This window comes from Euphorbia lathyris, chromosome 2, assembly GCF_963576675.1.
Source record: "Euphorbia lathyris chromosome 2, ddEupLath1.1, whole genome shotgun sequence".
Taxonomy (NCBI): domain Eukaryota; kingdom Viridiplantae; phylum Streptophyta; class Magnoliopsida; order Malpighiales; family Euphorbiaceae; genus Euphorbia; species Euphorbia lathyris.
The window spans coordinates 8,662,049-8,675,963 of NC_088911.1; the positions used below are offsets into that span (position 1 = coordinate 8,662,049).

General features: G+C 38.1%; 1 protein-coding gene across 1 annotated transcript; it reads left to right on the forward strand.

Moving 5' to 3' along the window:
* Positions 1-1,032: 1,032 nt before the first annotated feature.
* LOC136216516 (uncharacterized) lies at positions 1,033-13,568 on the forward strand. Its single transcript, XM_066003053.1, has 5 exons — positions 1,033-1,418; positions 2,958-3,374; positions 4,164-4,256; positions 4,374-4,513; positions 13,072-13,568. The coding sequence occupies exons 1-5, from the start codon at positions 1,062-1,064 to the stop codon at positions 13,511-13,513; spliced, it is 1,449 nt and encodes a 482-aa protein (XP_065859125.1). The 5' UTR covers positions 1,033-1,061; the 3' UTR covers positions 13,514-13,568.
* Positions 13,569-13,915: the final 347 nt, after the last annotated feature.

Consider the following 13,915-nt stretch of genomic DNA (forward strand, 5'->3'; position numbering starts at 1 on the left):
ATTTAAAATATATTCTAATAAATTAATAATTGTCCAGTATTTATTATTACGTTCGTCAAATATACTTTTATTTATCTAAAATCAAAAAGATCTTTCACAATTTTTTAAAATTAACTCTTAATCTATATATTTTGAAGTCTAAAATATCAATTATTTGGACCATTTAAAACCTAAATAATATTAATATATGTATATAAAGAAAATTACTCCATATATTTATAGACCTAACAAAAAATCTTATGCCTCCTATAGCCCTGAGTACTAGGCCGCTGCACTCCCGGGCCTGAATCAATTAATCACTCGTTTGGAATTCCAGCGTGAAAAAAGTCAAAAAAATTTCTCCTCTAAAATATCCTTCTGTCATGTCATTGTTTTAACAAATTTAAGACATTTATCTTGATTCTGCTAACTGCGCAAACCACATGGTTTGTTTTGTAACAAAAAAAACTATATGTACCAATCTACAAATAAAGCCACAATAATTTTATTTGAAATTAACCATAAAATAAAATAAATATTTTTTGGTCCGATCAATGCTACACGGCCAAAAATTCCTAAGGAGTCGAAATCAAGAAAAATCAGACAATTTTCTCAATTTCAAGCATTAAGACAGACTAGTGGATTTATTTCAATGCTTGATAGTACACCTTTAGCTATTACATTTTTTCTAGAATTTCAAAACGTTATACTTATCTCATGAACTTATTTAAAATGATCTATTAATTTTTTAAACTTTCTTAAAACAATCTATTCGCCTGTTGAATTTATTTATAGTGATCTATTACCCTATACTTATTTGTACGGTAGAAATATGCAGAAATGTTCACATAAACCCTAATGATTTTAACCAAAATCAAATGGCCATTTATTTGGGACTAAGGATGATGTATTAGGCCTGAGAACACCACCAAAATCAAATGGCCATCTGTTTATTGGGCTAGTTTCATGGGCCCTAGGCCCATTCAAAATTTCAGCCCAAATAATAAAAGCCCACAAATTTCAATTTGGTCATCTTCCTCTGAAATCTAAAAACAGATAGTGTGAAATTGGGGACGGAGAAGATGCAATCGCCATGTCTTCACCTCTGCAAAACCTCCTTCACAACCACCGGCATCCATCAGCTAGGGTTCAATTACACCTTCAATTCTGCTTCCCCCACACAGAACCCCTCACTTGCTTCAAAAAGACTTATTACGAAATGCCAGAGTAAACCGAATGAGAGAGTGAAAGTGAAAGGTCAGAAGGAAAATGTGTGGAGCATCGATAATGATATGGAAAAATCAGCTTCTGAGAAGGCGAAAAAGAATCAGAGAAGAAGGAAAGGGAAGAGAGTTGTTAGAGAGAAGAGAAACAAAGGCGGTAGAGTCATGGTCTCTGGTGCTATGTTAATGGAGGTTGAAACTGTTCTTCAAACTCAGGTTAGTGTATTTCCAATTGTTGTGAAGTATTCATTTGATAGATAATTGGTTTAGTTCTGTAATTTCTGATATACAAGTTGATTGATGAGGGTGCACCTTCATCACAAGTGAATGTCCAACTTTAATTCTAGGTTTTCAGTTGCTTTTATCTTTATATTCTTTGTTCGTTTAACTGTTTGGAATCGAATTCTTGCTAGGAATGGTTTCTATTAGAATTCTCTCATGATTTGCAGGATAAGATACACGAAGTCACGAATGGTCACTGAAATTGGAGTCTGTTTCACAAAAATCACTGAATTTCATTTCTTTCAATAACATTAATGAAATTTACATTTGATTTCAATAAACTTTTCTGGTTTGTGTACGAAAAACGCACTGTTGGCTAACCTGTGTACGAAAATCTCTCTGAAATATTGAGGTGACACCTAAAACATATGTCGTTTTAGTTGGCATACAGTCATAGTTGTTAAGGGCGCAAGGCGCACTAAGGCGCTAAGAGGTCCTGAATCCTAGGTTATGACCGCACAAACAAAACAAAAAACTACATAAAATTATAATACTGAATCATAAATATAAAAAACACCAAGTGTTTTATACTTCATACGGACATTAACATATACTTAACGGCTTAGCCTAGGTACCTAACTAATGCTACTAAACTAATAACCATTCATTGTCACTTGATATTCTTCTGTGTGTTCTTCTGTTTGTCTGAGGCAGTTTCTGTTTGAGTGGAGTGGAGGAGACTCTTCTTTAGGCGACTGCTCTTAATCCCTCTCTAGTCTTCCTATATTTAATTATGTCTCTTGATATTCTTATTTAGATCAAGGGTGAAGATTAATCTTATTTAAATTAGATTAGTGGTTGGGATTAGTCAAACATTTGTTTTACACAAAACAGACTAAAAAAACCCCTAGTGAAAACACAGAGGCGCACCTTGATTCAGGCTCTGAGGCGCACAAGGCATGAGCCTTTCAAATAGGGCCTCTCTTTCTGCAATCAATCAAGACTCAGTACCTTGAGCCTTGAGTGAGGCGCTCCTTTAACAACTATGCATATAGTTAATTGTCCTTTGTGCTACATCAATGTTCCTATGATTTTTTGTATGCAAAGTAGCCGGAAAGACTTCACTGAAATCCAATGGGAGGTTCAGTATTTTGTGAAAAAGACGTGACTGTCCATGCAATTTACCCATGATTTGGAAGTCCTTCAAATGACATTATTTTCTAAAGAAAATGATTTACAATGGATTTCATGAGATTATATAGAATTATATTCCTTCAAAATCCATCAGAATGAATATTTTCAAACAAGGGTGTTATACTTGGATTTTGTTTATACTCTTCTTGTAAATGAAAACATCCAAGAACCAAGTCAATAGCTAGAGTTTTGTTGGTTGAAGTTGTAATAGCTCTGAATATGAAAACTGCTCCGCATTTTTCATAAAAGCACTTATTTTCTGTCCCTGTACAAAAAAACCATTTATGTGTTTTTCTCTACATCGGAAATGATAGTTAGAATTGCTCTTTTCTTTCTCAGGAACCTGTAATTAGACCAGCATGGAATACATTTGCAAGTAGTGTAAGTGGATTTTGGAAGGGTGTAGGAGCAGTTTTTTCACCCATTACAGCTGAAATGGAGCCAATTGACGTTGGACGCAAGGATGAACATCTTTATGATTGCTACACTCTTTCTCACATAGGAGTTGTACCATCTTCATCAGGAGAAAGGACTTCACACATTCAGAGGAAGATAAATTGGGTGACTTTAAATCCTTATGGTGAAGTTGTGCAGCAAAGTAGTGATAAAGATGAACATGCATCATTAGCTGCAAACAAACTGGGGAATGGTGATATAAGACGTACATTGCCTGATTTTGGGTCTTTTGATCTTGAAAAAAGTGATTTGATGGAAGAAGATGCCATGAGTCATGAACCAGGTCTTGTCTTCTTTGAGGTATGATCAACCGGTGACACTATAACACGGTACTGGCTATGGGGTAAGGTATAAATTTAGCTCTTTGATATTTGGGGGAGAATAGATTTAGAGTCCGTCCATGTATAAAACCGAAAAATACTAGCACTAACATCTTGTAGATGGAGCAATTTTAGGCTTCATTAACATTAGATCCAACATAAGTCAAATTCCCATTGATTTGGTTCTATGTTCTCCGGCACCTAAGGTGCAAATTGTGCCCTATGAGCGTTGGGGGAGAACAAATTTAGACTTCCCATATGAAATTGTGCAAATTTATCGCTGTTTGATACCCGTGGACGCTATGAAGCTTAGGTAGTACAGACATGAAACTAAATTAACAGAAAATGGGCTTCTGTTAGATCTTTTCTTAATGGAGTTTGAAATTGCTCTATTTAAAAAACGTCAGTGCTAACATTTTATGGTTTTATACGTAGAGTCTAAATCCGTCCTCCCCTAATAATCACAAGGCTAGTTTTATACTTTATCCCTATTGGCTATTGAGGGAAGTCTATGTGTGTATCTGTGTCCATAGATACAAAGTAATCCAATCCCTCTTGGTATGCTTATTTCATTGTTTATTCTAGGGGTAGCAATTCATGTAAGTGGATAGTGTTTATGTCGTGTTAATTATCAGGTTAGTGTCAAATGAATCTAACCCTAACCTACCCCAAAAGATATAATTCGTGTCAACCCAATTTGGATTAATGCCCTTTTTGTATCGTGTTCGCGAGTCAAATGTCATTTTACAAACAGGTTAATTGATTTCAGGATGGATCCTATTCTAGAGGTCCAGTTGATATACCTGTTGGTGAAGCTAATGATTCCAACTACTATCTTACTCCGACTTTCAAATTCGAACAAGTAAGTTCAGCATGTTATGTTAGTTTTCTTTATCAAGCAATCTGATACCACTTTTTTCAGCATCTTCTCTGAACTAGTAAAAGTGATTTACAAATTATACAAATGTTTGTATTCCAGTGTTTGGTTAAAGGCTGCCACAAAAGACTACGTATTGTTCATACCATAGAATTCAATAATGGAGGTTCAGACATACAAATAATGAGAGTTGCTGTTTATGAAGAACAATGGGTCAGTCCTGCAAATATCCGTGATGAAAGGTACATTACTTAATACTTCATTCCTATTGTTAATGCATTCTTTCCGTTTCCCATGGCCATTAAATGCTACTATGCTCACTAAACTTCAAAACGTAATATAAAAATCACTCAATTTTACACTTTCTAACATTATGACCACTAAACTTCAATTAACGCCTCAAGATGACCGTTGACTACTTCAAAATGGAAATGTCGAAGAATTAAAGTTATTTAGAACCATGGAACCACGTTTTTTTATTTTTCAAAATCACCATTTCCGGAGCTTTCTCTCTCTAAATATTTACTTTCTTTCTCCTAATTAAACAACATCTAAATGATCTCAAAACTGAAAAATTGAAGAATTAAAGTTGCTTAGAATATCATAAACTCTTGGAACTTACTATTTTTAGGTCATCAACGGTCATTTTTAATTGAAGTTTAGTGGCCATAATATTAGAAATTGTAAAGTTGAGTGACTTTTGTATTACGTTTTGAAGTTTAGTGGCTTTACCGTGAAAATGAGTAAAGTTCAGTGACCATGGGTGTAAATTACCCGTTGTTTATGTAGTAATTTAGTACTCATGTACCATAAAGTCATTTTTCATCTTCTATTGTCTTAGGAATTTGGATTCAAGTGGTAAAGATCAAATAGGGATATGACAAATACCTATTCTACCATCATAGTTCCGTTAACGTATTTTTGTTGGTTTGGACTTTAATGTCACAATAATGTAAAGTTTAACGATTTTTATGTCAATAAATAAATATAGTTCAGAGTCTGAATATAATTTATGTAGGACATTTGAAAAACTAATCAAACTTGATCCTCTCATGCTAGCTACAGTTATTAGGCAAGTTGCAAATATAGAAAGAGAGAGAGATATAAAGGGGTAAATTATATCCCTGGACACCGAACTAACTATTGCGCTATTACCATTATGACCGCTAGATATAAAAATCTTTGAACTTTACACTACTGTAACATTAAAGTCCAAATCAACAACAACAACAACAAAGCCTTAGTCCCGAAATGATTCGGGGTCGGCTAACATGAACCATCATATAGAACCGTGAAATCAAGTCGTGTCAGCGACACAAATTCGCTCCCTCCACTCCGTCCTATCCACTACCATATTTTCCTCAATTCCCAGTAAACTCATATCACTCTCGATCACCCTCCTCCAAGTTTGCTTAGGTCTTCCCCTACCCCTCACCACTACATCCCTTTGCCAGTCTTCAGTTCTCCTAACCGGCGCATCAAGCGCTCTACGTCTCACATGGCCAAACCACCTTAGTCGGTTTTCTCTCATTTTATTCTCAATAGATGTGACCCCTACTTTTGTCCTAATTATTTCATTACTCACCCGATCCTTTCTCGTATGACCACACATCCATCTCAACATATGCATCTCCGCCACCGACATCTTATGGATGTGGCAGTGTTTCACTGCCCAACACTCCGTACCATATAACAATGCTGGTCTAATTGCCGTCCGGTAGAATTTTCCCTTCAATCTATTAGGCATGCCGGGGTCACAAAGGAAACCCGTAGCACTCTTCCACTTCGACCAACCAGCTTTAATCCTATGAGCAACATCTCCATCTACTTCTCCATCCGTTTGGATAATAGATCCTAAATACCGGAAGCAATCCGCGGCCTGAACAACTCTCCCATCTAGGGTGATTGTCCCTGCCTCCCTACTCCTATGGCCGCTAAACTTACACTCCAAATATTTTGTCTTACTTCGGCTCAACTTAAAGCCTCTAGATTCTAGAGTTTGTCTCCATAGTTCCAACTTCCTCTCCACTCCTTTCGTCTCATCAACCAACACAATATCATCTGCAAACAGCATGCACCATGGTATACCATCTTGAAGTGAACTTGTTAGTTCATCCATAACGATGGCAAAAAGAAATGGGCTTAGTGCGGAACCTTGATGCACTCCAATCGTAATAGGAAACTCTTCAGTCTTCCCAACACTAGTACGTACACTCGTGCATGCTCCCTCATACATGTCTTTTATGATGTCAATATATTTCCGCGAAATGCCTTTCCTTATCAAGGCCCACCAAAGTACTTCCCTTGGTACCTTATCATATGCTTTCTCCAAGTCAATGAAAACCATATGCAAGTCTTTCTTCTTATTTCGATAGTGCTCCATTAATTGTCTCATTAGATGGATGGCTTCCATAGTTGATCTTCCCGGCATAAAGCCAAACTGGTTTTCCGAGATCTTCACCGTCCTCCTTAGCCTTTGTTCGATCACTCGCTCCCAAAGTTTCATAGTGTGACTCATTAATTTGATTCCCCGATAATTGGCACAATCTTGGACATTGCCTTTGTTCTTATACAAAGGGATTAAGATACTTTTCCTCCATTCTGATGGCATCTTATTGTTTCTCCAAATTTTGTTGAAGAACGTCGTCAACCATTCGATTCCTCTTTCTCCCAAACATCTCCAAATCTCAATAGGGATGCCATCAGGTCCTATTGCTTTCTTCAACTTCATCTTACTTAATGCCATTTTGACTAAACCCTTTTGAATTCTCCGCAGGCATTCATGATTTATCATATCGTGATGGATACTTATATCTCCAACATCTTGTCTGCGATCTCCATTAAATAAGTCATCAAAATAGGACCTCCATCGTTCCTTGATATCTTTATCTCCAACTAGGACTTTCTCGTCCACATCCTTCACCCATTTAACTTTTCCGAGATCTCGCGTCTTCCTATCTCTCATCCGAGCAATTCTATATATGTCTCTTTCCCCTTCTTTCGTATCCAATCTGGTATACAGATCCCGATTCACCTTTGCTCTAGCATCTCGTATGACCTTCTTTACTTCCCTTTTAGCCTCTTTGTATTTTTCGTAGTTCTCGTCACTCCTACATTTCCCCAATATTTTATAGGATTCTCGCTTACTCTTTACTGCTTGTCGTACTTCTTCTGTCCACCAAGATGTGTCCTTACCCGGTGGCATGCTACCTTTAGATTCCCCTAGAACTTCCTTCGCTACTTCCCTTATACTATGCTCCATCTTAGTCCATATCGAATCTATATCTAAATCCATATTATAGGTCCAAACATCTTTTTTGGTCATCTCATCCACAAATTTTTGTTGATTCTCTCCTTGCAATTTTCACCACTTAATCTTAGTCTCTACTTGTGGTGTTTGTTTTCTTATACATTTCCTACTTCGAAAATCAAGCACCACTACTCTATGTTGGGTTGTCGTACTCTCACCAGGGATCACCTTACAATCAATATAACTCTTTCTCCAAGCACTCCTTACTAAGAAGAAGTCAATTTGGCTCGTATTACCGCCACTCCGATAAGTCACTAAGTGGGATGTTCTCTTCATAAACCATGTGTTCATGATACTCAAGTCATAGTGTCACGTAGTAGAAGAGTTCAGGGACTAAATAAGTAATTAGCCTTATTAGTTAAGTTAGTTACTCATTTTTATGTGTTTTTGGTTATTTCTGCATTGTTGGCACTGTGTGACCATTTTAATTCCCTAAAGCCTATCTTAGAGAATAGATTCTCTAGGTTGTTAGCTATTTTGTTTGGCAGTGAGTTTGTTAGTACAGCTGTACCTGCTGCTAACAGATATTTGTTTTTACTCACCTATTTAGAGGCTGAGTGTGGTACTGTTTCAGCATGAAGAATTTTAATGAAATATATTCCTTTCTTTCTCTATTTTCTCTCTTCTTCCTCCTAAATCTCTCTTCTGTCTCCCTAATTTTCTTCCTCAGAACCCTAGTTCTGACATTGGTATCAGAGATTCCATTCCCTTGGCCTATATTCTTGTATGGTAAATAATCGTTACAAGGAAACCCGAGCAGCTACTAGAGCTTACCAAGAAACGATGGCGACGCTTGAACAACAATTCCAAGCTCTCTCAGCTCAGATGGTGGAAAAGGCCGAGCAGACAGCGGAAAAACTACAATCTATGCAAGCTCAGCTGCTAGATGTTCAATCAGCTCAACAACAACGTATGGACTCCATTTGTTTGGATCATGCCCAGTTTCGTAAGGATCAGTTCACTACCCAACAAACCCTGTTGGAGCTCAATAAGTCAGTAGCAGCCATTGCTAAGGTGATCCAAACAAACCCAGAAACATGCACAACCTTTCAAAGACCTGTAACTTCTCATCCTCTTGGAACCAGAAGCATCTTAGGCCATGGTCCCACAATGACTCAACCAGGAGAACCTAGTTCTAAGAGTCCCTATTTCAACAAAATGCTGCCGAAGTGTGATCTTCCTCATTTTGATGGATCTGATGTGGAAAGTTGGGTTAGTAAATGTCACAAGTACTTCCAACTATTTGAGGTAGCAGAAGGGAAGAAAGTGGAGTTAGCAGGGCTGTATTTGCAAGGCAAGGCAGATAAGTGGTTTAAGAACTGGATCCAGGAGAATACAGCAGTCAACTGGCCCATGTTCATTGATGAAATCTCCAAACGTTTCCAGGACACAGAGGTGCAGGATGTGGTAGAAGAAATTACTAACTTAAGACAAACATCTACTGTCTTACAATATCAGGAGCAGTTTGAAGGCCTCAAGCTCAAGATGGAGAAGGTATTTCCTACTATCAACTCAGAATACTATGTTAGAAGCTTTATTTCTGGCTTAAAACCTGAGATACGATCTGCAGTAAGGTCTAACTATCCTTCTGAAATCTATACTGCCATTAAGTTAGCAAAACTGCATGAAACTAATGTTAAGGAGTTGATTGAAGCAGTTACACCCAAAACCAAGCCCCTGACTACTATTATACCTCAAACCATTCCTAGTACCTCAACTGCCCTAATTCCAAAACCACCAGACCCTAAACCAAACACAAACCCCACCAATTTTAAAAGAACCCCTGGAGTCTGTTGGAAGTGTGGAGATAGGTTCTACCCAGGCCATCAATGCACAACCAAGAAGTTAAATGCTATGAACTTAGAAGGAGAGATAGAAGAAGAGGTTCCTATGGAAGAAATTGGGAATGAACCCTTGACTGAAGTAGCACATGAGTGTCACGAGCCAATAAATCTCTCTATTAATGCCTTAGATGGAGGAATGGCTTTTGGAACCTTCAAATTAAGAGGCACCCTGCAGAAGAAGGGCATTACTATCTTGATTGATAGTGGAAGTACCCATAGCTTTGTTAACCACAAGCTAGCACTAGAGGTTAAGTTACCCTTGATCAGGGTCAAACCAACTGCTGTATCAGTTGCTGATGGTAGACAACTCCTAGTCAAGTCCAAGTGTGAGGAATTAACCTGGTCCATGCACAATACTAGGTTTACATTTGCAGTAAGGACTCTGGATTTGGGAGAATTTGATCTTATTTTAGGCACTGATTGGATGCGGTACCATACCCCAGTCACCTTTGACTTCGAAGGTAACAAGGTACTAATTCACAAGGATCAACATCCCGTGGAGCTTAAAGGCATCCAAGACACTGATGGACCTAAACTCATGTCTCTTAAATCCTTAAATCAGTTAATTTCAAAAGGATGGAATGGGGTCACCTCTAGGTTATTCCTACTGTCCTTATCTGAAGTGTCACAACCAACTGAAAGTTCTTCCATTCTTGGGGACAAGAATGCATTCAAGAGGGGGTATTGTCACGTACTAGAAGAGTTCAGGGACTAAATAAGTAATTAGCCTTATTAGTTAAGTTAGTTACTCATTTTTATGTGTTTTTGGTTATTTCTGCATTGTTGGCACTGTGTGGCCATTTTAATTCCCTAAAGCCTATCTTAGAGAATAGATTCTCTAGGTTGTTAGCTATTTTGTTTGGTAGTGAGTTTGTTAGTACAGCTGTACCTGCTGCCAACAGATATTTGTTTTTACTCACCTATTTAGAGGCTGAGTGTGGTACTGTTTCAGCATGAAGAATTTTAATGAAATATATTCCTTTCTTTCTCTATTTTCTCTCTTCTTCCTCCTAAATCTCTCTTCTGTCTCCCTAATTTTCTTCCTCAGAACCCTAGTTCTGACGCATAGACTGATGCGAATTCCAAAATATCATTTCCTGCTTCATTCTTATCTCCAAAACCATACCCTCCATGAACACTCTCAAACCCATCACGCCTAGAACCCACGTGTCCATTGAGATCACCCCCTAGTACCATTTTTTCATCCCTAGGAACCTGTTGCACCACTTCCTCTAAGTCCTCCCAAAAAGCTTGTCTTATAGAGACATCTAATCCTATTTGTGGCGCATATGCACTAATGACATTCACAACCTCATCCCCTATCACTAGCTTGACACTCATAATTCTATCGCTCTTCCTAGACACCGCTACTACATCACCAATATACTCCCTATCAATAAGAATACCTACTCCATTTCTACCCTTATCCTTTCCTGAGTACCAAAGCTTATAACCCCAAGGAGCTATCTCTCTAGCCTTGGCTCCAACCCACTTGGTTTCTTGTAGGCACATTATATTTATTCTCCTCCTCTTCATAACATCTACAATTTCAGCTAATCTTCCTGTCAAAGAACCTATGTTCCATGTCCCAAAGCGTAACCTACTACCCTTACCCCTACCCCTACCATTCCCGTGGACTAGCTTATTTACCCGCAACCCTTGCATATTTGACACCACCCCCGGGTCCTGGGGTGGCGCGCCGCTTCGGGGCGACGACCTAGCAACCCTTGCACATTTATCACTACACCCGGGTCTAGGAAGTGCAGCGCGTCGCTGAGTAGGGAACGCCCCAACGGTATTTATAGTATGGTTCATGTCATAAGATGTGGCTAAGTTTTACGCTGGCCGCCACAAACCTACCGCAACCCTCCTCCTTTTTCCGGGCTTGGGACCGGCTGTAAAGGCCACCAAGTGACCCTCACAGGCGGAGTTAGTCCAAATCAACAATAAAAATAAATAATGAAATGATGACCTGAACGAGTTTGACTACATTATTGACTTATTTTTTCATGACACCAAAATACATGGTCAAATATCTATTTTACCCTCACCATTTTGTTGAATTTTTAATGGATTTTTGTTGATTTGGACATTAATGTTACAGCAATGTAAAGTTCAAGGATTATTATGTCAAGAAGTGAAGTTTAGGGGGCCATAATGTTAGTAGTGCTATAGTTCATGGGCCATAAATGTAATTTACCCCTCTTGGATTTATAGAGGACATTTGAAAAACTAATCAAACTTGATCCTCTAATGCTAGCTACTGGTATTAGTCAAATTGCAATGAGAGAGATGTAGGAGGAACAGTGTAAATTACACTGATGGTCATTGAAGTTCGTGGTGAGTTTCAAGAAGGTCACTGAATTTTATTTTGTCTCGATAAAGTCATTGAACTTTCCTTCAATTGCAATAAAATAATTCCAGTCATTTCAGACAGAAAAAATCTCAGGCTGGAAATGAATGACTTACGACAGCAAAAAAAATTTCATTTTTTATCTACTTAATTCAACCTATGAAGCACGGACTCTTCCCCGGGGTCGCCGTGGCCGTGTCGGACTCGGGGACTCGGCAGTGACACGGCCGGAAAATGGGACAGGGATCGGGACACGGCGGGACTCGGCTGGGGTAAAAATAGGTAAAAAGATTAGGGTTTTTCTCACCTGTATGTATCGCACGAATTAGGTCTTGCTCCTTCTGCGCACATCGCCATTTCATCTCCTGTGCACATCGCGATTCTTCTCACATCACGATTTCCTTTTTCTTTGGGAATAAACAGAAACGATTTCTTCTCTCATGGGTTCTTCTCCTGCGATTCTTCTCCTGGGTTCTTCTCCTGGGATTCCGATTTCCTTTTTCTTTTGGGATAAACAGAAACCATTTCTTCTCCTGGGATTCCGATTTCATACTTCTTTTGGGGTTCTTCATCTCCCTTCTAATTTCATACTTCTTTTGGGGTTCTTCATCTCCCTTCTAATTTCATACTTCTTTTGGGGTTCTTTTGTGATTTAGCAAGTTTTTTATATATTTTTATATTTAATATATATATAATTAATTATATAAAATTTGCCGTGTCCCCGCTGCACCCGTGTCTCATATTTTCTAAAAATGCCGTTTGCCGTGTCCGCACCCGTGTCCATGCTTCATAGAATTCAACTGCTTGAAACTGTTACGTGTCGGGCATAAAATGTATCTTTTTTTGCTGTCACGTGGTTAACATGTTATGTGTAAAAGTAAATTCTTTCCAACGTGGTTGTCACAACACTATTCTAGTGACTTTTTCCGTCTAAATTGATGGAAATAATTTTATTAAAATAAAAACAAAGTTCAATAATTTATTGAAACAATATAACCTTTTTGAAACTGACCCTAAACTTCAGTGACCAATGGTGCAGTTTACCCCGAACAAGAGTGGAAAGATTGAAGTTCGATTGCGATTGTTGATAAAGTCCATTTTGTGTTATTGAGTTTTGAAGTTTAACATGAGAGTGATTTTCTTTTTCAAGCAGTTTTGGTCGATTACTCAATTACGTATTAATCAATATTCGGTTGATTCATCATAGTAACACGATTCGTCACAGTAATATAAATAGATTTAATCTTCTCTCGTCGGAAATCCTAATTTCATTTCTCTGTATGATCTGAACAGCGACCTCGAATTCGATCTGAAGCCATTTTCGCAGCGCAAGCGAACACAGCCATCGGAGCTGACAGGGTCGTGGAAGGTGTTTGAAGTGAGCGCTACCCCGATATTCGGAGAGGAGACAATAACCGAGGATACCAATAGTACTCCATATGTTTATCTATGCACAGAAACATTGAAAAAGAGGAACTTGCCTGAAAATCCAGTTTACTTTGGGGAGGAGGAGATGGCAGACATGAATGATGCAACTATCCTTTGGCTTCCGGGAGGCATCACCGGATACGTCGACGTTAAGAAAGATGGTATCCTTTGTGTGGGGGTCGGGTGGTATTCCGACGAGGGAATCAACCTTGTTATGGAGAGAGATTATGGAATGGATGGACAGCTTAAAGAGGTTAGATCGAAATCTGAGGTAAAAAGAAGATGGTCTGAGCCACTTCCTGTGTAAATTTGTTAACTGTTATGATGTTGCTCTGTTAATATAAAAGTTTTTTTTTTTTTTTTTCAGTGTTTCCAAATATAATCTTTACAGTTTTTCCAAATATAATCTTTACACGGAAACTGTATTCTGCGGACGGTTAAGGGGTTTCGGTTTTCGATTTGGATACGGATCAATTAGCTATGTCGGTTTTTGATATGGATAGAGATCAAGTAGCTATGTCGAAGACCCTTCAACATGATCATCATTATATAGTCTACATAAACTGAAAAGTGAAGTTCCTAAAAAAAAATATAACAAACGAAAATTTGGGAGAAATTAGCAGTGACGTGGTGTTTGTTAGAGGGGATAAAGATACGGGGATAAGGATAAAAAAAATTGAGAAGAGTTATCCAATGTTTGTCTTAGAGA

Coding starts and splice junctions, on each gene's coding strand:
- LOC136216516 (XM_066003053.1), top strand. CDS start 1,062: ATGCAATCGCCATGTCTTCACCTCTGCAAAACCTCCTTCACAACCACC. Junction 1,419..2,957: donor AAACTGTTCTTCAAACTCAG/GTTAGTGTATTT, acceptor TTTCTTTCTCAG/GAACCTGTAATTAGACCAGC. Junction 4,257..4,373: donor CGACTTTCAAATTCGAACAA/GTAAGTTCAGCA, acceptor TTTGTATTCCAG/TGTTTGGTTAAAGGCTGCCA.